Here is a 25,777-nt window from a genome sequence, read left to right on the forward strand (position 1 = left end):
GTCATCCAAAGGTAGATTCTTTTAAAAGTGGGTTGATGCATAAATTGCTTAGAAGATGATTGTAGAAGGCAAGAAGTACGTAACCTAAATATGTTTTTTTTATAAACTCCTGGGTATAGAAATGAGGGCATTTGTGGACCAGGCATAGTACCATAAAAGAGATAACGATTTTTTGTTGCTAACTAGTGAACATTGGCTAGGAAGGGTCTGGTTGAAGAAAAAGGAGGAGGTAAGGTGTGCATTCTGGCTGCCTGGTTATGAATTATTTGCAACCTAGTGATGAGCTTCTTTGAGGTTTCTAATTAAAGGTATATATAGTATTTCATTCTGAACTCCATGATACTATAGTTTTCCAGTTTTTGATGGAAAGAATTGGAAAAATAGGCCTCAATTTCCAAAGCCAATGGGTGCAGGATTCAATAGCGAATATTTGTCCTTCCGTACTAAGCTTAAGTCTAACTTGACACTCCGATTTTTCACCATAGACTAAGGAAGTGGCTGCTTACCGAAAAGGAGGGCCGAAGAGTGGGTCACCATTGAGCATGTTTTTTTATCCTTGAAATGTTGAATCTCAGTCCTGTCAATGTTCATTTAAGCCATTTCTGATCCATTCAGGTTTTAACCCTTTGTGCAAAGAACTTTATTTGATGTTTGGGTCACTTCATGCTTCAGCCTTTAAAACATTTTTCCACAAAAGGTATCTGTGCCAAACTTGGGACCTTTCTTTTCCCCGTGTCTTGGGTGTTCTAAAGGTACCCAAGTTTTGGGAATTTCCCTGGAACAACCTGAGAAAATAAGCCAAAATGTAACTGGGTGTGTTTTGTTTCTGTGTAAAAATAGGAAAACATGTTGTGCAAGAAAGCATTTTTTTTCTAAAAACAGCATCAACGAAATATTTGCAGTGCTAAGATCACCAGCATCTTGGCTTTTATCACAAGCAGAGCTGTGGAAAAAAAACATTTTCTTACCCCAGTTTATGCATTTCTCTAAGTGATAGTCCATTTTTTCCTATTTTCTTGTGGTTTCTACCTACTAGTTTGCAGTGGTAACAGATGACACCCGTGGGTGAACTTTGAAAGCCATACATTTCTGAAAACTAAACACAAATCTGAGTTCAGCAAGAGGTGATTTTTGTAAATTGCTTATGGTTTTTCCTAAGAAACTAAATAATGGAAAAAAGTAGGAAAATCTAGAAATTGCTGTCCACTATTTCATCTGTAACTTTTTGCCTTGATGACTGATTTACAAAAGCAATATACCATTACCTCAGTCAGACCCTTTTGGCCATAGGGATATATAGTGTTTGTTGGTTGTCCAATAAATGCATGATATCCAGACCCAACAACTGAGCTGCAGCTATTGATTTTTCATTGTATACGAAACATGCTGAAATTCATATGGTAAAAACAAATGAATGAAACATGGTTATAAAGGAAAGCTAATTTCCTTAAACTTACCCTACAGTGGTTCCCAAACTTTTTAGAACCATCACCCTCTTCTTAGAACAACACATTTTTGCAACCCATTATCCCTTAATAGACATAATGCCAGCAGTTGTTTTAATGTAACTAAAACATTGTGCGCTAGGTCGTTGCCATTTACAGACTGCATATTTTCTAATAAAATGGCCACTAAATTTGCACTGACCTGGTTTTACTGGGCTAAACGATAGGGCAGACCACAAGAAATATGTGGAAATCTGGTTTCTATGAATACTTATCGTTTGTGCATCACTGTTAAACCTGACATCCTTGGTGTGGGTTCTCCCGACATTTTGCCTTCAGACCTGTCTTTGTTGACTTCATTTTTGCTGGCCTTAGGACTCTGGGCACTTTACCACTCCTAACCAGTGCTAAAGTGCATGTGCTCTCTGCATAAAACATGGTTCCATTGACTTATTCACAATTGGCATTTTTTATTGACCCATATGTCACCAGTAAAGTGCACTACATTTGCCCAGGGCCTGTAATTAAATGGTACTAATGGGCCTGTAGCATTAATTGTGGCACCCACTTAAGAAGCCCTTTAAACATGTCTCGGGCCTGCCATTACAGAGCCTGTGTGGGCAGTTTTATACTGCCATATCAACCTGGAAAGTTAATCCTCTTGCTAGGCCGAAACCTTCCTTTTAAATACATATAGGTCACCCCTGAAGTAGGCCCTGGGCATCCCATTGGCAGGGTACAGTGTATTTTAAAAGTAGGACGTGCACTTTTAAGTTTTACATGCTCTGGTAGTGAAAAACTCTTACATTTATTTTTCACTACTGCAAGGCCTATCTCTCTGGTAGTATAACATCAGTATTACCTTATTACATAGTATAACTGTAATTTCCAATTGGAAAGAGATTGGACCCCTAACTTTGGTGTCTCTGAAATCCCAATTTAAAATCACAATTTACGATGAAGTCAGATTTTAAATTGTAATTCAGATTTTTTTTACCTCTTTTAGAAAGTTGGCATTTTTTTACCTTAGCCATTTGGTGCTTTCTGCCTTTCTATGAATACACATCTGGGGTGGGTGACAGCTGGGCTTTGTGCATTCACTCTGGAAAGCCATACAAAAACAGAACTTAGGTGCGACTGATTGGCTATCCGCATCCTGATGGGCCATCCTGGCCAGGATGGGATGGATGACCTGACACACCTAAATAGGCTGTGTCCTGTCACCACACAAAGGGCTGCATACCCAACTGTAGTGAGTCTGAAGCCAGGGAAGGAAGGGCAGGGACTCTGTGCACTTCAGAAGCCTTTCTTAGCAGTCTCTCCCACTTCAAAGGCACAGTTGGGTATAATTACTCGACCTCTGACACCACCAACTGAGTACACTTATGGACCTGTGGGTACTCTGCTGTGCTGTTACAAGGACTGCCACTCGGTTGGACTTCTGCTTTGCTCTGCATTTCTGCTGCTCTCTAGCCTGGGGTTGAGAAGTACCGGACCAGCATCTCTCCAACCCAGAACCAAAGTGACTCCAAGGGCTTGTGTGCGTGCCTCCTGTTCTGAAGTCTCAGGGACATCAAAGACTTCAACCACCCTGCTACAGAACCTGGACTCTGTCCTCTGTGAGTCTTCCCCGGCCAAATGAATGAATGAAAATTGGTCTTATAGAGCGCAAACCTTGTCCAAAGGCATCAAGGCGCTGCAGATAGGACCGGCGGTCATAGGAAGCACAAAAGGAGCATAGATGTTAGTGTGAAGAGCCATGTTTTTAATGCCTTACGAAACAGAGGGTGAGAGTCTTGCCCAGAGATCAATAGCAGGAGAGATTTCCAGAGCTTAGGGACAGCAACAAAAAAAGCTCTCCCCCGAACCCCCCCCCCCCCCAACTCCATCCCCCCTCATCCCACCCACCTGGCCCTCCTGAACCTGGGAACTACCAGTCAGCCGCAGCTGTTTAGTAGGGACATACTATTGGAAGAGCATTTTGATACATTTGGAACCCAAATTATGAAGAGCCCTATGGACAAGGCAGAGGGCCTTGAACACAATTCTCTTTGCGAAAGGAAGCCAGTGCAGCTTATGAAGAGATGCCAAAACTGGGTGGAATTTAGGAAGATACAATTCAGTCCTGGGCCCTTGGAAGTGGATATAAAGTGATGCTTCAGTAAAAATCCATGCATTAATGCCATTGCTCCACTCTGAACGGGCGCATCTCAATCGACGCCAACTCCTCGCCACTACTGTGATGATCAAGGACATCGGTGCGGGTCATCGCCTCCATTCCAGACGCATCTCTGACTTTGAGCGGCTTTACGCATCGCCTGCTTCCTAAGGATCAATGCCAATGTTTAGTCTCATTTGCCACTTGCATCTCATCCTCAAGCAACCGCAAACCAAGGGACTGTTTCAGCGGGCTAAGGCTGGCCCCTGTATCCAACCCACACTCCTTCGCAGTTGCCCTGAACTTTTGGGTTTGACCCAATTTAACGCGACCCGATAGCCCCGGTTGGTGCTTTATGCTTTTAAGCACTCCATTTCAATTTATTCTTAAAAAATGCATAAACTTCGGTTATATTTATTGGATTTTTGTCTCTTTTTGTTTTGTTCATTAAATTAAGCTTTATATTTCCAACCAGTTGTCGTATCTTTTTGGGTGGAGTTTTCACTGTTTTACTGTTTGAAGTTTTGCACAACTACTTTGCAAATTGCCTCTTAAGGTATGCCTGACTGTTTGTGCCAATCAACCAGAGAGTGAGCATAGGTTAATTTATGGTGTGTATCTGACTTTATTTGACTAGGATTGTGGTTCCTGCTTGGACAGGGTGCCTACCTCTGCCAACCAGACTCGACCGGAGGGCACACAGCAAAATGTATCTTCGAGCAAATTGAACCCCTATAGTGGAGATGAAATCAATTCATAAGAACAAATGTTGTACCATTTTTCCCCCCTCATTTCTCCTGATACAAACTGTCCCCAACGTGTGTGGCTGGGCTTAGCGCCTATGACATGAAAGTTAGACAGTCTTGAATGTGATGCAAGCAAATTTCTGTGAGTGTCTCGCATCCAGCGGGAGTTACGTGCTGGTGGTGCCTGTCGCTAGACTTGCAGTGCAATGGATTGTTAGTTTTGGGGATGCCAACCTAGATATAGGAAGACCAAGCAGGAGGGCATTGATATAATGAATGTTGGTAAGAATCCCAGTTTGCACTGAATGTTTTCGGTCTTTTTTGGGATGAAGGGTTTTAATTATCTTGCGATTCTCGGTTAAAGTTGAGCACTTTTGTGCTCACCTAGGCTCACTCTCCTATATAGGATAAATGTCATTTATTTTCTCTATATAAATTTAAAAATAGAATTCAATTAGACTAGAAGGGATCCTTTTTTAAAGGGGTGAGGCGCCGTTGAATCCAGAGGTGATGGAGCTGTTGAAACCTGTCTCACGAATTTAGCTTAAGTTTGAATTAATAAGGCCTCTTGCACTTTTCACTTAAAGTAGGTTCTGAGTGTCACGATGCAGTAGGAAGCCCTTTAAGTGCTCGGTGTATAAATTAAATAGACGAGGTGACGATAGATACTCATAGGACACAGTGTGGCGAGTGGTATAGTGGGATCTGATGGTGGCCTGTGTATCTCCTCTTCCTGTGGCAGATCTAGGGTGAGAATGATTCTTTGTATGCCCAGCCTTTTCTTTACGGCTTTACGAAGTATGTTATGATGTGTCCAGGGAGGAGCTAAGGAAAGTCCCCCTGTAGCCACCTTTTTGGGTCTGGGGGATAAGACTCGCTTATTCAGACATTAGCATATTTGAATATTTGAGGTACATTTTGGAAGGCACTCGTGGACGTGGCAGATCTGATCTGTCGCGCGGCAGACTAATGCCTTTATCCGGGTTTTAGCTCTTCGAAGGGTGAGTTCTGTATGGATATTGAAATGGCGTTAACAGCAGGCAAAAGGAAACCACAGAATTAATGATGACTGGCACTCAGTCACCTTTGCTGTTGAATTTAGCCCGAGGCTGCGGGTGGAAGATGGAACAAAGTGTGGCAGAAAGGGTGATGCAATGTTTTTGTACGAATGAAGTATATGTTATGTCATGTTTTTTGGACGAATGTTATGTCATAGCGGGGCTGCGCGTCAAGCTACGTGGACCCAGCCACCATTCGGTTTAGCACACACTTCTTTTCTATTCATACTTGAACTTATTTGTAACTGGACCGGCTGGACGGTGAGTGTTAATGGAGGGCTTGGCCGACTGACAGCCACCGCAGACCATTCTGTATGTCGGTCACAGCGGACGTCATCGGCGCAAATCTGGGACGGAAAAACCGTGTCGGTTTTGTCTGATAAAGCTTTATATTTTGTAACCTTCAGCACGAGTGGTCGCGTGGCTTCAAGGGCTAATGGGATCCAGCGTCATTGACCTCCGCCCTCTAGAGAAACGCAAATATTGGTTTTGCCAAGCCACTGACAGATTCAAAAACACAAGTAGGGGGCAGATTTATGAAGGCCTTGCGCCGCCGGTGCGTCACTTTATTTGACGCAACGGCGGCGCAAACAATGCGTCACGTTGTAAATAGGGCGCATCTAGGAGATGCGTCACGTTGTAAAGCCCTGCGCCTTAAGGAGGCGTTTCGGCGCAGGGGGGGCGTTCCTGCGCAGGAACGCCTCCTAAAAGAGGCTGAGTGAAATCTATGAGATTTCACTCAGTCACTTTCAGGACAATGCTGCGTCAAAACCCTGCGCCTGCTTGAAGCAGGCGTAGGTCTTGACACAGCATTGTGGAGATGGGGCACCCCCGAGCCTCCTGCGACGCAGCTCCAGCAATGCGCCACCTTTACGGCACAGATGCGTCACGCATCTGTGCCGTTTTTGCCCCATGGTGCGCCGCATTATAAATGCGGCGCACCATGGGTGGCGGAGCAGCGGCGCAGGATGACTGGCGCATCCCCAGGGATGCGCCAGTCATCATAAATCTGCCCCAAGTAGTTTTACTACACTTGATAACAACGCCCGCCGGCGAGCAATGAAGCAAGTCGAACAAGACATCTACCCACCGTGAGGCCTGACATTACAGCCCTGCCCCTGACTCCGGACGCAGGTTCGTTCCCTTCTTCCCCTTCCACATTCCACACCACCACTCCCTGCATTTCTAAAGTGGTTTGCGAGTGCTGTTGTGGTTTTGAATTTCACCGACGTGGCTCATTAGCCCATCCTCTCGCGCTTTTTTCTCAAAACAAGTTTAATTTCCACATACGAGTACGACCATCTGTAGATATTAAAACTTGTTTAGTCGTCCAGTGAGCATCTCTGGAGGATTTGAAGTGTGGGGGTATTGACCTCTCATTGCCATATAAATAAAAAAATGCGTGGGTGGCCTCACCTTTGAAAGTGGGACCAACGTGTTTTTACGAATTGCAACAGTAAGAATGTTGTATACTTGATCACGTGTCCCTGTGGAAAAGAGTATGTGGGGATGACTACGAGACAAGTTAAAATCAGACTCAATGAGCACAAAAGTAATATCAGGTGCAAAAAACTTACAACAAAAATGTCTGCCCACTTCATCGAACACCAACACTGTGTCAACGAATTACAGTGGACGGTAATAGAACAACTGCCCTCAGATGTGGGCCTCCTGGAGAAAGAGCAAAGATGGGTGTACCGTCTTGGCACTGATGTCACTGGGCTCAATGATTCCATTCCTTGGAACCTCTTGAGATGAACTTCATTGGACCTTGTTCATAGAATCTGAGAATTCCTATGTTGGGGTGTATCAAATTATATCATCACCAATAGGTCTTTTTCTGAACAGAAAGGAAGGATCCCCCAATAACACGCACAGGCTCATGAGGTCTAGATTTTGAAAACTTTAAGTTTTCATCGCCAATTGGGCGCAACAACATCAACCAACATATATAACATTGTTAGGTATATTACACATTGTTGTAATCTATTTTACACTTTTACATTTACATGTGAGTAAGGGGAGGGTAAGTGCTATCCTTGTCCTGAAGAAGGAGCCTCTGAGTTCCGAAACATGTTGACACCTTTCACAGTGGTTGTAATACCTTAATTTGTATTTCTTCAACCACGCCTTGCACTTTTTTAATAATACCAGCCGGGGATTTAATAAATTTGTTTTACCCACGTGCCAGGTATTTTTTAACCATTTTTTTCACCTCACCTCACTCACACTTTTGTAGACACACCCCCTCACATAGTTCACTTTCAAGTGCTCCTGCGTATTCGCGAGTCGTAGCACGCCGCATCCCGTAGAGGGGTGCGAAGGCCCCGATGATGAAGCATGACACCAAGGGGCCTGTTGGTGTGTGAGGGGCATTTATACAACACTGTGTGTTCCCCATCTTTTGGGATCACCACCACTCTGAGTGGATTCTACTTTGTTTATTCATGTAACTAGGGAGGCCGAATCCACTGACTCTCTCTCTCCCCCCTCTTGTTAAATTTGTCTCACCTTTCTCCTTCTTGTGTTCCCTTTAATATTTACTATATAGCAAGCAATGAAATACTACCTTCAAAAAAAGCCGTGTGCCCGACTCTGGCAGCTAATTTACTTTTGTAGAGATCCGGTCTGCTCATACTATGAGACGTGTATTTATTGCCTAAACAAGTCTTTTTCGTATTTTTCAGGACTCGCAATTTCTCCTTGGACTAGTGGAACGTGCTTGGTATTGCCACACCAGAGCTGCATCGGTGACATGTTCTGAGCTGTTGTTTTTAAATGTGGTAACATGACCGGATCAAAACATTTTGTGCTGTCCCCAAGCAGAAAACTTAACCCAAGAAGAGGGTGAGGTTCCCCCTAGCCCCCTGACCATTCCAAATCCGGCACAGAGCCGGATGGACTGCTTCATTTTGTTGTGTCACAATATCTATTTTCCAGGCCAAGTGTTTCACTTGTCAGAGTATTGAGGTTCACACTGCACCACTTTGCTGTTGAGTCATCGCGTAGCTCACTTTTTTTGATGAAGACAAGTGCTGTTGCAGGTTGAGATTGGGATCACAGTTTGCACTTATGAGCCATGGGAAGGAGGAACATACCGCCATACTCCCACGTAGCATTTGCAACAAGTAAACAGCTCCCCTGTCTGAATTGTTCAGATAAACTTCATCTGTACAGCTGGCTACCTCAGCAAAACATTACTTTTTTTGCCTACAGAAAAAAGGATTGATATCTATACAGTTACAGTAGTGTACATAAGTTCGACAGCAGGGTAAAATCTACTTGCAGGAGCTGACTTTGTGCCTCCCACGTAATAGTCCGTTTACAGCATAGAGGTGCAGCAGGTTGATGTAAATTATTTTATTGTCTAGGATAGGAAAAAGCACATTCGTTGCTGCAGTACATGCATTGTAACTCCATTCCCTATTCTGGGTCCAACGCCTCCAAATCCATCCTTAAGGGATCAAAATGTTTTTTCAAGGCTGATACAAAACAGGTACATACATAATCTACATGATCTGGAAGTAAAATTCTGAATCGTGTGTGTTCCCGATAGGTTTACTGGAGATGGTACAGCTTTTAAATTTGGACATGGTCGGTTATCTATTACAAAAATAAGTATTAACAAAAAACAATAAATAATGGGAGTGGTTATGCTCTAGTTCAACAGGCTCCTGCCAGCAGTCCTGTTGCTTCTAGAAACACACCTATTGAGTACAAATTGTTTCTTCCTGAGCAGACATGGTTACACCAGTGTACCATTCCGGTTATACGTTGGGTTCCCATGGCGGGACATTCTGCTAAAGGAAACACTCCCTATTGTAGTCCTATCGGTGTCCACAGACTCCCCTGGGCCATTATGCCCTGCTCTTGTGGCCCATCGATGCAAGTGTGTGGACACTACTTGGCGTCTAAGCTCCTCCCTGACTATCAGACCCTACATTGGAGGCTGTTTAGGCTAACCCTTCCCCAGGTTTCACCCTTATTGGTAACAGATTGAGAGCAAGGGGCAGTGGCAATATAGACCAATTCAGCAGCTCTGTGGTTTCTTCCAATGAGTTTGGGTAAGTGAGTAAAAGCGTGCTCAATGCAAAACACTGTGCCACTTAATCAGTGTTGCCCTGCATAGAAAAAAACATTCTCTATACATTTAGAACCAAAACATATAATACAGAGCACAGCAGCAATTTGGTTTACCAACCGACCCTGTTGTTAGTTGGTTTTAATAAACATAGCACCATGCGATATGTACAATAGATCATAAAACAATCCTAATCCAGTAGACAAGAAGAATCTTGGTTTTGTTGACGCGAAGTGTGTAGAGTAGACGCAGACAGCCCACACGTGTTTCGTTGTGTAAACAACTTTTTCAAGGCTTACCTGTGGCAAAGTGCACAGTGTCCCATAGTGAGCAAGAATTGGGTTCAGAAAAGGTGAAAAATCTGGGGTGACAATACCGAAAAATTTGATTTTACTACATTGCTCAATGGAGTTGCAAAGCAATTCCAGTTACTTGGCTTTGAGTTTGAGTGATTTGCATCAATCGGTTCAGTTGAGGAATGAATTGGGGGGCATGCATTCTGTGAGCTGCCTTTATTTACCACACCTTTAGTCCTAGAACATATGTATCCTATTTCTGGCCTATCTTGTAGGAGCTCACACCAGTCATGAATGAGTCGGCTATGACCTAAACCTCTGTCTCATGTGGTTCTTTAACTCTTGGAGATCCAAAGAAAATATTTTATTCCAGCAATTCATCGTTAAATCTCCAACCCATCTTTCCACTTACAATGTTGGGAGAACATAGTTTTCTGGTAACTGTAGAGCAAGATTTAAAAGCCTGCATTTGTCAGATCCCCCCCCCGTTTATTCCCCCCCCCCAACACCTCCCCAGGTTGGTCCGCCCACCACGCAGAACATATGAAGTAATCAACTTAGTTATCCTGTGACTCTTCAGGGCTGTTCAGAGTTGGAAGAAGGAGAGCAGGCCCCATGTTACCGGTGATAATTCCAACCCGGTCTGGGGTATGCGATGTGCTAGAGCTGAAAGACGTTGGGGCTGGCGCTGAGTCGGCGAGAAATACTGGATGATCCTGCGTCAAGAATAAGATGCGGTTGGACCGTGGAGGCCCTGGAATAATAATCGTAGACTGTAGTATCAGTTAAAGCGGCCAAGGTGGATATGCAGTGGCGGCCCATGGGCGTGTAGCGCCCCAGGTTGAGTGAGTAGGCGTCCAGTGTCTGTGCGGAAGGTGGGGTAGGAGCACCGGGTATTGGCGGTAGTGAAAAGCCAGTGTATAACGAAGGCTGAGGCGATCTACTTAAAGTACGTGTGGTGGTGCGGGTACGCCTGTGGTCTCAGTTAGGCGAGATTTAGAGACACTGGATCCGTAAGGTGGACTGGTGCCAGTCCACCTTACGGATCCAGTGTCTCTTTACTTTACGTGGATCGCCTCAGCCATTGTTATACCCTGGCGGTGAAGAGTCACAGGATAACTCCTTGTGACAAAACACGTGTCGGCTGGTTGTTTGGTTCAATACAGTCGTTGCCTTGTGATAAAAAAACGTTTTCAAAACCTACACTGGTGTCGACCGCCGCTTTGTCAAAATTGTGAAAACATTTACACTAACTCTGTAATACCCTCACCACGTGTGCCCAGGACTGTGCTCATTCTCCAGTGTGTATCCTTCGACCCACACGAATCCGGGGGTTATCGGGTAAATCCCCCGACCTGGCAGCACTGTACTTACTTAGATCCTTATGAACATAACGCGTATTAGTCTGAGCGCCATTTCTTTCTGTCCTAACTAAAAAACCCACCTCTAGCTCTCAATCAACGGAGTTACTGAATGCATCATAGGAAACGGATGGCACTCTGGCCCCCTATACATGCGGAACTTTATTAAGTTTCCTCCTTTTTTAGGTCTAGCGCCTAGCGTTGCAGTGCGCATGCTCGTGCAGCGCGAGACCTCTTGAAAGGGCTTTAGAAAGCTAACCACACGCTCGTGCGTGTGGTTTTGCTTTCGCCTGCAGTAATTGGCTTTCGCCTGCAGTAATTGGCTTTCGCATGCTTTTTTTAATAAATACAGCACGCAATTGGGCAAAGGCGGGACATTGTCCCGCCTTTGCTCCGCCCATTCCCACCGGTGGCCAGCACGTGCAGCAGCGCACGTTCCCCTCCTGCTGCGCTCCCTCCCCCCGCTCCTCTGTGGTGTGCGCGCACCACTACTGTTTTTTATATTACTTTACTTCCGAGTGCGGTGCCCGCTTCAGGGACACCATTTACTTTTTTTAGTTATTACTTTCATTCCAAGCGCGGTGCCTGCTTCAGGAACACCGCGCTCCGTGTATTTACTTTTTTTTTTAATTACTTTTTTCCCATGTTAGTGAGGGGTCTGCAAAGGCGACCATTGGGGCTCCAAGAAGGGTTTGCGGACATAGGGGAGGTGGGGCACCTCATCGACTGGCACCTCATCGACATAAGAAATGTCAAGATGACCCTCAAGTAAGAAATGTCAGGGACCCTCCAGTTAAGTCTAAGCTCACTTGGGAGAGACTGTGGTGGCCTCAGGAGAGCCCCTCCCCCCACACACACCTCCATTTGCAAATAACAGCACTCCAAATGTGTAGCACTGACGAAAGTGGGTTTGAGTTCAATTGAAAGGAAGATATAGCGTTTGGGAAGCGCTTACACAGCAACCAGGCGCTCTAAGCGCTGTGGCAGAGGTAACAGGGGCCGGGGATTTAAAAGCACTCTGTGACGCAGCATACTAGTACCAGGGGGCACGTGAGAGTGGGTAACTCTCTGTAGCGCCCTCGGGTGTAAACTTCTGCGAGGACGCCCTGGCTCAGAAGACGAGCGGCGGCGCCGGAAGTGTCTAGGTGCGTAGGGTTCAGTGTGTTGCAGCTGGCACGCACTTTACTGCGCCAAACCTGTGCGTGTGGCGCAGTGCGCTAATGCACAGCTCCAACTGGTCTTCGAGGAGCACGACGGCCTTCAGCGGACTCGGATGGGTGGTGGCAGTGAGAAACGGTAGCTCTATACACATTGAACCCCCACCTCGCAGGTTTGCACTGTGTGAAATGTAAAGATGATTGAAGTGCATGAACAAAGGCAAGGTGCGAGCAGTGGCTTTGGGACACTATGCGTCGACAGTTTAGCAAGGATCTGTTTGCAGCGTCCCCAGGCTTGTGATGGTGGCGCTATAAAAGGGCAGCACTACCTACTATGCTTAAAGTGTGGGAGATATAAAGATGCTAGAAGTGCGTCTACCTGCGTCCTCGGAAAGGTGTAGTGGACTGGTGTCAGTGCAAGAGAAAAAACTCTTCTCAGCCAGGATTATTGCTACTAATGGGAGGCTACATGCATTTCTATCAGTGGGAGGCTTCAAGCACTTCTCAGCAGAGATTCATTACTATCATTGCATTTTACCAGTGCTTTTCAGCAGTGGGAGGATGCGAGCACTTCTCAGGCAGGATTAATTGATACCAATGAGAGTGTGTGTGGGGGGTGGTGTCCAGGGACTTGTCAGCTGAGATACCTTGCTGTCAGTGTGATAGTGCCAGCATTTATCACCAATAGAGCCTTGCATTCAGTGGGATTGTTCTGGCTGTTCTCAGCAGGGATATATTGCTATCAGTGGGGAGGCGGAGGGGGGGTCCCGAGACTTGTCATTCATCCCACTTAAAGCCCAGAATCTGCTCTTCATGGAAGCGCTTAGACTCGAGTCTGCAGTTGTGTGTGTGTGTATTCGTGTGGGGTGGGGGGTTAATCGGCCTTAATGAGAGGGTGTTGGACAATATTCTACTGTAAAGTTGGTGTGTGTTGATTTATTCTGCCTTTATGAAGCTCTGGTCGTTAGCCTGTCCCCGTGAGCGTGAGGGGCATTCATCCGTCCTAAGGGGGAGGGCGATTCGTTATGATCTGCTTCTGTGAAGGGGTGGGGGGGGGGTTGCCAGCAGGTGGGGGCTGACAGACATACATCAATCCTTCTTATAGCATCCGGGTCTTTAATATCTTAATGCATTTATTTCAGATTGTTTGGCCTTCACGGTCCATACATCACTTACATAACAAGCATTTGCAATGCAATAGGTCTCGCATTATTACAGTTTGAGCTATTGGTGTTGCATTATTTAGCAACGACAATAGCTCAAACTTTAATAATGCGAGACCTATTGCATTGCAAATGCTTGTCTTTCTTTTCTTTGTTTCTTTTTTGTTTATTTTCCTTTTTCTTTTTTTCCAATTTTTATTTGTTAAATTGTTAATAGTTATTATTAAAGGAGTGCCATTGATGTGGGCATTACTTGAATCCTGGGCAGCGGCTCTAACCGCCCACCGTGACAAGGCAGGGAAGAACAGTAGACGGGGATTACGAAATCATTAATGGAATAACATGGGGGCAGGTAGACCCGTAAAGCGTGGTGGTCAGTAAGTGTTTGTACGTCGTACGTGACACCAGGCGCTACCCCGAGAAGGAAGCTTATGTATCCCGATCTAAATGATAAATAGAAATTAATATTGGAAATTGTTGTAAGTATTGCTTTGTATTGACAAAGTGTCAATAAAAATGTTTAATCCTGCTTCAGACGTAGACCTCATTCCTGCTCGTGAATGACTTCCTCATGTCATGGACTGGGGGTTATTTCTGGATTGCCATGTTTTAAGGCACCAAACCATTAAGCAGTGGCAGTACTGCTTAATGACTGACAACCGCCATATTGGAAGGTGGGGGCCCTGCAGGCAGCCATGGTGTCCCATAGGTCTTAGGTGAGTACCTGTCTTTACAAGTCCCCAAAGAAGTAAGAATCATTGAGTTTTTGTTTGATGCCTATGCTCGCCCCTAAAGACATGAGTGAAGGAGATGGTTTAAAGTGCTATCAAAATGCTGACGGCACCAAGATCTCTCGCTCCAAGGCAGCCCCATTGAGAAGTGTGAATGCCCTTTCTTAAGTAGACCAGTATGTAAACACATGTATGAAACCACAAGCTGCTCTACTAAGATTGTGTTCCCATCAGCCTCAAAATCTAAAAGAATGTTAATCCAAATTAACTTCTTAAACAGCAGTCAAAATACAGATGTGTTGCTTCAGTTATTTATAAGGTACTGGAATGCAGCTCTTCCCAATTATGACATTTATAGGTCTCCATTGAGCACTGTTACCCATCGTACACATTAATGAAATGTTTTTATTTATTTTCTGGGGTGTAGGGCTACTGATTTGTTGAACTTCCTTCCTGTATGAGATACGTTAAATTCTTGAGATATGTTTGTACTTTAAGATTACTTTTACACAACTTTTTTATTGACTTTTTTTTTTCAGTTTAAGAAATTTTATTTGGTTTTAAGACAACACAATACAAAACCTTACATCAGTACAAGTGGAAAATCATAACAATACAACTCATAAGGCATATGTGGAAAGAGAAGCGAAACAGAGAAAGGGTAAAAGGAAATAACAGATAGATGTTTGCCCCTTTCTTTTCCTTCTTCCCTCTTTTTTATTGACTTTTAAACTGGTATTCTGCCTACCACATGCAATAAAAACAGATTAAGGAGCTATTGGCCTCTTAATGACGCCTAGTGATCGCATACTTTCACCTTCTTAATATTCCAGTCGACAGAGCTCACCGTTAATGCCAAAGAACCTGCGCCCAGCATGGAGTCACTAATTTTTGCAACACAGCTGAAATATTTCTCTTTTAAACTGAATATGTGCTATACTTAGCTCGTGTTGGTAATTGAAATGTACATTTGCTTATGCATTTATTCAAGTAGTTAATATACATATTCGCATTAATTCTGTTGTAGGACAACATGTCTGAGGTTTTGACTGGTGTTTTATTGATATAAACAGTTTTTATGCTGCTGTCAGCACCGTTAATTGCTGGCTTGGTCAGGAGGAGAGTGGGCGTGTGTTTGCACAACAATCAGCGCTGTTTGCACCATAATAGTGCTGTTTGCACAGAATCAGATGCTGAAAAGTCCACTTATTGAGAGATGTTCCTTAAGAGATTGTGTAGGACCAGTTCGTTCTTGCACGATTGATTGAGTAGGTGTCTGGGACTTACAACCGCGCCAAGCCTCTTGTTCTTTTATTCTCTGCTGTGAACAGACTGTCGTGTAATTGAATGGGCCTTGTGTTCTCTGTGGCGGTTTGCAGTGTTGTATGTATATGTACGGATGCACTTCAGTGCTGCAAGGGCCATTCTCTTAATCACATCCTGTCCCATCCCACTTCATTCATGGCCTGGACGTTCTTCCGTTTTTCCAGGATGTTTTACTTTGCGTGGTGTGTTCTGGTTAATGTGCAGGAGCTCAGTGTGGCTTAGATGCCCCAGCCGAAGAAATCTATTCAGTTGGATGAATGAGACGCTCTTACATCGCACTTTCTGCACTTCATCCATTCGCTTTCCACGTATTAAGAATGCTTATGAGAGCGGTGTGTGGTCTTTTTTACAGACCACACACCGCTGGTCTGTTAGATCATACAGGACTCTGCTGTAAATTTGCACACAGCACCTTGATCTTTAAAACAACGAACAATTAAAAAAACTGTTGCTGATTTCTCCTCAGGCTAGCCAAAGGAAGACGAAGGCCAGTGACCCTACCTGCTACCACCTTAAATGTACAAGCATGATGGCTACCGCCTCCCTTTACTAAGGGCCTTTTAATATACGTCCACCAATCAGTCGGACACCTAGTTTCGGCTACCTGAGGTATGCGATCTCTCCACATAAGGAGCTGCAGTGCTTTGGGTGAGAGGCCATTCCTCCTTATGTGCACATGCCCATTGTCCCTGCATCAGAAATGGCAGGGTCAAATAGGCCGTTTGTTGTTCTGTAATTGTATTTGGAAAGTAGGAATCACTTGTGCCAAATTTGTAGACCTCAATTAGATCCAACTTTTCCCTCATTTGCAGAATCTAAGTGAAGCGGACAGTATGGATTGAAGTACCAAATTAGAGACGTTGAAGACTTAAGATATGATGTAACATTCTACCAGTCCTGTTCAGTGGAAAAAAACTAAGGCTGTTTGAGTACCTGGTGTCTTTACATTGCTCAGTCATTTTAAGGGGTAGTTAGAAAGCTGTTCATCCACAGAAGAGCAAACACATCCCCATCTTCGAACGCTGGAATGAAAGTGGTTTGACGTTGGTATTAATTACACTGTGGAATAGGCTTTCTTCTTAGGTACTGGTTACCAGTCGGCCCGTTAGTTATGTCCCCTAAGCAAACCCCTGTTTGTGCCTGGGGCAGACTTATGAGTAGAGTATAGTTAACTGTGTGCAATAGACTTCACCTCCACCTTTTTTATGCAGTACATGTCAATAAGTCAAACTTGATGAAATTCATCGGGGGAAAGATTCTGAGGAAATTCAAAAACATGCAGATTTTGGTGCAGAAAAAAACAAAATCCAAGTGATATGTTCCACTTTGAGGGGCAAAATTCATAGGTTGTCATTATTTCACCCATTATATTCTGGACCCCATGTTGTTGAATGTTAACAGGTACTACAATTATTGCCTCTGGGGCTGGCACATTCGCCATTGAGATCTTATGAGGTAGTTGTAGCATCCATAACATTTCAGGTGTAGGTTTAATGATTTGCTATTTTGCTGTTTGCTATTTTCTAGATCTTGCCTTGCCTAACAGACAGCACAGGCTGTCTGGCTATGAATAAACACATTGTCCACTAAGTGGCCCGATACCCTGTCCATTGTTTTAACCTGGTTGGCTTTGTCACTCTCATTTGCTTAAATTTGTTAGCTTGTGTGGACTTTCCTTCTGTTTCCTGTGAATGGCCATCACTTGGAGAATAGGCTAATCACTTGTGTTTTGCCACCACTTTCTTTCCAGGCACTACTTTTCTTTTTTTAGTTAAATACTGCATGAGATGTTTCAAGCTATTTCCCCAGTACACTACTCTTCCCCTGTCCCCCTCTCCGCCACACACCATGTTTTTCTCTCCACAGTGTGCTTTTAATTGCTCCGTTTGTTTTGTGGTTACCCTTGTGTGCTTCTCCTTTACGTTGCTTTTTTGCTCTTGTGCTTCTACCGTTTTGTGCTGCTTCCCACTCTCGGTAGTTGTCTCCCAGACCCCGTTGCTGTCCCCTCCCTCACCCCATTGCTGTCCCCTCCTGGCCTCCTACGCCCCGGTGCTGTTACCTCTTGTCCTCCCACTCTCCCGGTGCCGTCGCCCTACCAACCTCCCTCACCCCATTGCTGTCCCCTCACACTCCACGGTGCGGTCCCCACCCGGCCACACCACAGTGCCATCTCCTTCCGCCCTCCCACCCCGGTGCCGTAAACTCCCCGGTGCGTCCACTCTTGCCCCCCCACTTCCCAGTGATGTCAATCCCTGGTGCTGTCCCTTCCCACTCTCCTGTGCGGTCTCCTCCCGCCCTCCCACTCCCCGGTGCAATCCCTGTGGGTGCCGTCCCACACCCCGGTGCCCTCCCTTCCCGCCTTCCCACACCCCAATGCCGTCCCTTCCCACACCCCAGTGCCGTCCATTCCCGCCCTCCCACACCCCAGTGCCGTCCCCTCCCGCCCTCCCACACCCCAGTGCCGTCCCCTCCCGCCCTCCCACACCCCAGTGCCGTCCCCTCCCACACCCCAGTGCCGTCCCCCCCTCCCACACCCCAGTGCCGTTCCCTCCCGCCCTCCCACACCCCAGTGCCGTTCCCTCCCGCCCTCCCACACCCCAGTGCCGTCCCCTCCCACACCCCAGTGCCGTCCCCTCCCGCCCCCCAGTGCCGTCCCCTCCCGCCCTCCCACACCCCAGTGCCGCCCCCTCCCGCCCTTCCCACACCCCAGGTGCCGTCCTCCCGCCCTCCACACCCCAGTGCCGTTCCCTCCCGCCCTCCCACACCCCAGTGCCGTTCCCTCCCGCCCTCCCACACCCCAGTGCCGTTCCCTCCCGCCCTCCCACACCCCAGTGCCGTTCCCTCCTGCCCTCCCACACCCCAGTGCCGTTCCCTCCCGCCCTCCCACACCCCTGTGCCGTTCCCTCCCGCCCTCCCACACCCCTGTGCCGTTCCCTCCCGCCCTCCCACACCCCTGTGCCGTTCCCTCCCGCCCTCCCACACTCCAGTGCCGTCCCCTCCCGCCCTCCCACACCCCAGTGCCGTCCCCTCCCGCCCTCCCACACCCCAGTGCCGTCCCCTCCCGCCCTCCCACACCCCAGTGCCGTCCCCTACCACTGCCCTCTCACTCCCTGGGGCCGTCCCCTACCACTTCCCTCCCCTCCCCGATGCTTTACCCTCCTACTGCCCTCCCACTCCCCAGTGCCGTTCCCTCCCGTCCTCCCACTTAACGTCCAAGCATGAGGTGTTGTGGAGAGGTGTTTTAGGAGTGGTCCGTTTCAGAAGGTTGAGATCGTCACAGAAGCCATGATAGGTAGAGTGCACATATCTCATGTATGCGGTGACAAACACTCAACCCCGTAGGCATGGCTCAAACAACCAGTGTATGTACTTTAGGGGGAGGGGGGTCCACTCACAAGCAAGAGAGGCACAAACCATGGCGACACTGTTGGGCCACTAAGCAATACGTAGTCCTCAGTGAGGGGTGGGAGGTTGGAGGCAGCTACATATCACACCTGTGCAGAGAAGTGGTAAGTGCATTTACAGCAAAGGGGTTGTAATTGCAGAAGGACAACATATTCACATGGCACGATGCACAAGGCCGAGATGCTGTCAGTTGAGTGAAATTGAGGCCATATTGTCAAAAATTGCTGTCGCTACCATAGAGTACCACAGATTGTAACTAAGTTATACTATGTATGCCTACACTACCATTGTAACTGGGATTTTTAATAATGAGTATACAATTTGCCTTATTGCTTATCACAAGGCGGAGATGCTGTCAGTTGAGTTAAATGAGGCCATATGGGCAAAAATGGCTGTTGGAGCTTGAATGGAAGTTGGTGGGATGAGCAGGAGCCATGCAGCTTTTTAATGTCACAAATAGAGTCTAATCTGCTCCAATGTACACTGTAGAACTAGAAGCGCTACCAAAGCTGGATGGAGAGGTGTGGGCAGCGGTCAGAGCAGCTGACTCTGGAGCGCGGTGCTCGCGATTTGATCGCCGGCCGCTGCTCAACAACATGTGATTCTGGGCAATAGCTGACTTAATCTCCCAGAGGGTCACCAGCGCCTTGAAACCCTTAAGCGGGTGATATGTCCACGCTTTACAAATAGCAACTATTATTATTATAACCTAAGGAGAAACTACACATCCTGTACAGATGCAGACGTCACCTACTTCCGCTTAGCCAAAGAGGGCTAAATTTGGAGTAAAGTTTGTTTGCTTAGCTCTTTTCATACCTTTGAAGGATCCCAAAGGCAGTCGGCCCCTTATCTGGTCGTGATTCAAACTTTAGCCTGCCTGACACCCAGTGCTTAATTTGAGCCTGTAGTTGCTGGTGGGACTCAAAGGGAGTAGCCAACAAATTAAAATACCCCCTACTTTGATCCAGACCTCGAATTCCGTTGGGTGGGCAAAGCAAGTAAGCCCTACCCACTCTAGGGGAGGTCCCTTATTAACGCCTTCCGTTATTCTTTAAGCTTTTCATGTATACAGCGTCTATCCATCTTTTCATCCTTTCACCATTCCATCCATCCACTCCCACTCTTTCATTATTAATTTTCCATCCATCTTTACGCTCACAATTCCAAACATTCATACATCCTTTTACCCATCCATTCATCCAATTCACCCTCCTTTAATAAATCCAGCAATCCATCCTTCCACACCTCCATCCAGGCGACCAATCATCTTGACTTTTATCATTCCAGACTCTTTCTGTCACTCATGCACATATTAGTTATCCTTACACTGATCAGTCCATTCATCCGTGCATCCATTCTTTCATCTTTTTTACCCTTCTGTCTCGCCACTTTCTTCATTTTCATATGCTCTTCATTTCACTCTTCCTTCCAGCCCCTTTCGCTCTTCATTTCTTTGATGTAATTAACTTTCCTTGCTTGACCTCTTTTTTTATTAGTGTCCAATATTTTTGTCTTTTTAAGAGCTTTTGTTTTGTGTGCAGAGCTACACACAGGAAATGCTCATAAAATAAATAACTGTCAACCTCCCACTCCCCCCCCTCCCTTTAAGCTGCAAAAGCTAGGGCTTCCCGAAGCTACTCACCAGCACTCATTCTTGGGGACCGGCGCTTAATTTTCCTTATTAAACATTTCCCAAGCGCAAGAAAGGGAAAACCTTGCAAAGGGCAAAGAAGAGGGAACGAAAACCTACTCAGATGCATTAAATGTAAATGTAAATGTGGGATACTTTTAAAGCGCACTGTTACTCTACCCGAGTGTCCTGGCGCTGTAGACCGCTGGGGAACCCGTCCTGGTTTTCCCTGTGAGATGTTCCTTTCTGGGTATCTCCAGGGTGAAACCAGGCATCCCCCGCGTCTGTGGGGGGCCGTTGTAGAGATGAGGCAAGCTTAATGCCCAGAGTTACCGAGTGTGTTCCCTGGTTAGAGTAGGCACTGAGGCGAGAATTATCGAGTCCGTTGACCCTGGTCCAAGACCCTGCCGCGTCGGGAATTGAACCCTGGTCCCGGGCCGTTCTCTGCTTACAGGTCTGCCGCCTTTAACCAGTGAGCCACACCTCTCCATTAAACAGTTACTGCACTGACCAGCAAGACTGAATTGACCCCCTCCGTGTTACCCTCTGCCCTCACTCCTCCTTGACAGCCCAGGGCTTGTATTTATATCTTAAAAATACTTGCTCTTTCCAGTTTACATGAGGTTTGTAGGATTCCCTCCCAGGCAGTTTTCACTTTTATTATTTGCAGGGAATATTCGTGGGGGATGACAAGTCACAATAAACCAATCCAGAAGCAATGTGGTGAAACGACACTTGCCTGTTACCTTTGCTTTGTCTCGGGCGCCAGCGTGGCAAAGATCGGGGCCCAAGGGGAAAGGGTCTTAAATTCTATCAAATGTTGACACAACTTTAAACAGTCGTGAAGCTAGCTCCCCCCCCCCCCCCCCCCCCCCCCCCCCCCCCCGGCTTGGTATGCAATGTCCCATTGTCTGCTCTGGGTTGATATGCCCCGGTGCGCTGCCCTGTTACCCGGTTCACACTCCTGACACATGCCCTCGTGAACCATGTAAAGATCTCCCATGAGTTCGCAGCATCACATAAAGATGAATGTATTTGCAATCTCGATCAGCCCTCTGTGGTGCTGGCTGTGGGGTGCAATGTCAGATGCTCGCATGTTTTGTGTGTTTCAGTTCCGGTCCCACCTCTGAAGTGTTGTCGTGTGTGCAGTAACGCAACACCCTGACAATGTGTGCTGGCGCAGTCGAGCTTTGCGCAATCAGGCTCTTGGAATTGTTGTGATGAGAGGTGACCGCCCCTTCCTTCCAAGACAACAATTCTTCAGAAGCGCGCGCAGTCCACGCTGTCTCTTACGTAATACCTGGGGGGATGGTCTGCGTGTTGCCTTTCCATGTTACAGCACTGTGCATCACTGTCCCGCCATCTGCCCCCACTCACGGCATATTTTTCTCTCCTTTTGCAGGCGCTCTTACCAAAGTGAAGGAGAGCAAGAAGCACGTCGAAGAAGGCAAGATGGAGCCGGCCAAGGCGGAGGGCATTCACGACCGCTGCAATATTATTTCTTTCGCCACCTTAGCAGAAATCCAGCATTTCCACAAGATCCGAGTGCGGGACTACCGATCCCAGATGCAGCATTTCTTACAGCAGCAGATCGCGTTCTTCCAAAAAGTGACACAAAAGTTGGATGAAGCGCTTCATAAGTATGACAGCGTTTAGCGCATGCGCTCTGAGCATCCCCTTGAACCAGGGGCTACACCTCGCTCGAACGATCGCCAACAGTTGGCAGTTCTACAAGGAGGAGCAGTTCTGCTCTCGGTCTATTTTACAGTCGTACCTGGCCCGCCCCTGATGCGGGGAGAGCCTTTAACGTTACCATAGAGTACCACACAGATTGTAACTAAGTTATACTATGTATGCCTACACTACCATTGTAACTGGGACTTTTTAATAATGAGTATACAATTTGCCTTATTGCTTTTGAAAGTATGCTTTTTAGTGCATACTTAAAAAGTGGGCAGGGAGATAAAAGCCTGCTTCAGATGCCTTTTTACTCCTATACTTGGATTATCCAGACTTCCTGTTTACATGGTCCTACCTGAGCAGCTATTCAACTCGGTGCCTTTGAACTTGTTTTCCATTTTCTAGCAGCCACTCTCCCATAGTACGTAAAACACATGCACAAACTCGCAGAACCGAACCCGAGCCTTCCTGCTGGGCCTACAAAGCACACATCTTGTTGGCTGGAAAAGAGGGATCCTGCAGGCAGTCGATTCAAAACAAAGAAGGCGGACACTGAGGAAGGTAAACCAGGCTTGAGAACTGCAATCATGAGGACAAGAACCGTGTGTGATGGACACTCGCGAAGGATGTCATCGGACGAGCCTACCTAACACCCAGGGTAGATATTTAAGAGGATACATCTAATAATAAAAACTCTCTTTCAAAGTATCAGTGAGTCCTCAGTTACTGGGTGGGTAACCACGTGGGAGGGCGTGTGTGCACTGGTCATTTAAAGATGGGTTCTTTAACCAGTGGGCCTGCCGCTGCGATTCACTAATCCACTCAACATTCTTTTCAGGATTGGCTCAAACACTTGGCGATCAGTCTTTAAAAGGTCGACACATGTGCTAATTAAAAATCCAGGCGATTGCCTCGCATTTTTTCTTCAATTACACATTGAACATACTTTGTCACTAAAACAATTTAAGCAGCCTCGCTGAAAGTGCATGTGACCGATTAAAACGTGATTCGGACGAGTAAGCCAATAAACTTACCTTCACGCATTACTATACAGCAAAGATCGAATTCCATGTGATTACATTAGTATAGTATTACTCTTTCCAGATTCCATGTTTCCCTCCCAAACAGCTGGTCCCATACTCACAACCACAAGGCCTGTTTAACCAGATTCAAGCCCGCTTTACTGATTGAGCTCCTTGTACACTGGCTAAGTACATTTGTCTTCAAGACCCGGCATGAAAGGCTTACACTCACCGGATGTGTCAGCATTACTGCTGCCGAGTAAGCAGAAGCTCGCACGCGAGACACAGGGCCCTGTAACAATGGGTGCACAGGCCGGGGTCAGGGAGCAAGGGAGGAAACCACAATCCACCCAAGAACCCACCTGCAGCCTGGTGCATACATTAAAGTAAGACAACTCGTCAGAAATGTCAAAGCACAATAGGTGGCAATTGATCCCAGTGATTCAGTGCATCACAAACCTCAAAGCCAAGTTTGTAACAAAAATGTATGCATCGTATGGATGACTGATATATGTGATTTGAATGGTACATATGTACTGTGATTGATAGTCTGACTGTGTTGCTGGGGGTCTGAGCCTGCGTCTTTCATGGGTGTATATACATTGTTTTGAGTATTGCCATTGTATTATTGGGATTTGAATAGATAATGTATATACGTAATTCTTGGTGAATGTAACATAGGAATCATTGAATATTTTGAATACATGTGATGTAGACACTTTTGTTACAAACTTGGCTTTGAGGTTTGTGATGCATTGAATCACTGGGCTCAATTACGACTTACTGCGCTTTGAAATTACTGATGAGAGATCTTACTTCATTGTATGTACCAAGCTGCAGGTGGTTTCTTGTGTCAATTGTGGTTCACCTTTCGCAAGACATGTCTACGTAATACACTCTGTCGATATAACATGTACTTGTCACAATTAGGCTCATTCCAATGACGCACAGAAAAGTGTTTCTAAGGATTACGCAGGTTCAGCCTACGCCATTTACTGTAAATTGAAAATCGAGTTGGAGCGGTTTTAGGTCTGCCTAGGAACCTCCTTGTCAACCAGAACTCATGTCATACAAATAATTAGAATATGGAAATGGCCTGTCGGAGTTGACTTGAGCAGTTACTACTTTTGCACTGTTCTGCAGTAGTTGGGGCCTATACAAGGAGTCTTTCTGTGATTACACTACAGAGCTTCCCTGACACATTGCTGCCCCTAAAGCTCATATGACATTAGCTTGCAGCTTTAACAGGAGCCACATCTACCTGCAGCAGCAATGTAGCCCTGCAACTGCAGTGCCCAAAGATGCCACTGTGGCTGGGATAAAAACAGCAGGTGCCTGCACAGCAACAACTACAGCAGCAGCCAGTGCAGTACCTACAACAGGGACTGCAGCAAGGAGAATAATAGCAGCTACAGCAAGGCCGGAAAACTGTAGTGACCAGTTGTGACCAGAGCAGGGACAACAGTAGCTGCTATGATGGTGGAAACCCTGGCAGTGACCCCCATCAACCACAACAGGAGCAACGGCTGCAAGCACAGGAGGACTCACATCAGTAACCACAGCTGCAATACCAGCAGGGACCACCGGAGTCAATAAAGCAGCCTCCAGAGTAGTGATCACATCAGCATCCACCGCTACCACCATTGCTGCAACAATATCAGCCACACTAGCTTCAATCACAGTAGTCCACACACTAGCCATACGCACAGCTTCGACCATAGCTGCAACAACAGTAGCAGCAGCTGCAGCAAGCAAGTAGAGCAGGAACTACCGCAGTGAGTACCACTATCACCACATCCGGAGCCACAGTAGTAAGCACATATGCACCACGATGGACACAACCACAACACTTCACATATAGCCACAGCAAACATCATAGTTTCCACCATAGCAAAGAAAACAGCTACCACAGGAGCAATCACTTTAGTAATCATAGCAGCAACCACATCGGTCACCGCAGCAACCACAGCTGTCCTATCAGCAGCCACAGCTGTCCTATCAGCAGCCACAGCTGTTCTATCAGCAGCCACAGCTGTTCTATCAGCAGCCACAGCTGTTCTATCAGCAGCCACAGCTGTTCTATCAGCAGCCACAGCTGTTCTATCAGCAGCCACAGCTGTTCTATCAGCAGCCACAGCTGTTCTATCAGCAACCGCCGCTGTTCTAGCAGCAGCCACAGCTGTTCTAACAGCAGCCACAGCTGTTCTAGCTGCAACCGCCGCTGGTCTATCTGCAACCGCCGCTGGTCTATCTGCAACCGCCGCTGGTCTATCTGCAACCGCCGCTGGTCTATCTGCAACCGCCGCTGGTCTATCTGCAACCGCCGCTGGTCTATCTGCAACCGCAGCTGGTCTATCTGCAACCGCAGCTGGTCTATCTGCAACCGCAGCTGGTCTATCTGCAACCGCAGCTGGTCTATCTGCAACCTCAGGTGCTATGTCAGTGACAACAGGTGCTATGTCAGTGACAACAGATGCAACCATAGGAGGGACAATACCTTCTGCTATCACAGACAGAA

General features: G+C 46.5%; 1 protein-coding gene across 1 annotated transcript in view; it reads left to right on the plus strand.

The window, feature by feature from the left end:
- The window catches only part of SNX18 (sorting nexin 18), a 101,892-nt gene extending 78,947 nt beyond the window's left edge, over window positions 1–22,945 (plus strand). The window contains exon 2 of the mRNA XM_078675075.1: window positions 21,960–22,945. Within this exon, the coding sequence (XP_078531201.1) occupies window positions 21,960–22,213 (254 nt within the window). The 3' untranslated portion in view covers window positions 22,214–22,945. The remainder of the gene's footprint in view (window positions 1–21,959) is intronic.
- The last annotated feature ends 2,832 nt before the right edge of the window (window positions 22,946–25,777 follow it).

Source organism: Lissotriton helveticus, chromosome 2_1, assembly GCF_964261635.1.
Source record: "Lissotriton helveticus chromosome 2_1, aLisHel1.1, whole genome shotgun sequence".
Classification (NCBI taxonomy): Eukaryota; Metazoa; Chordata; class Amphibia; order Caudata; family Salamandridae; genus Lissotriton; species Lissotriton helveticus.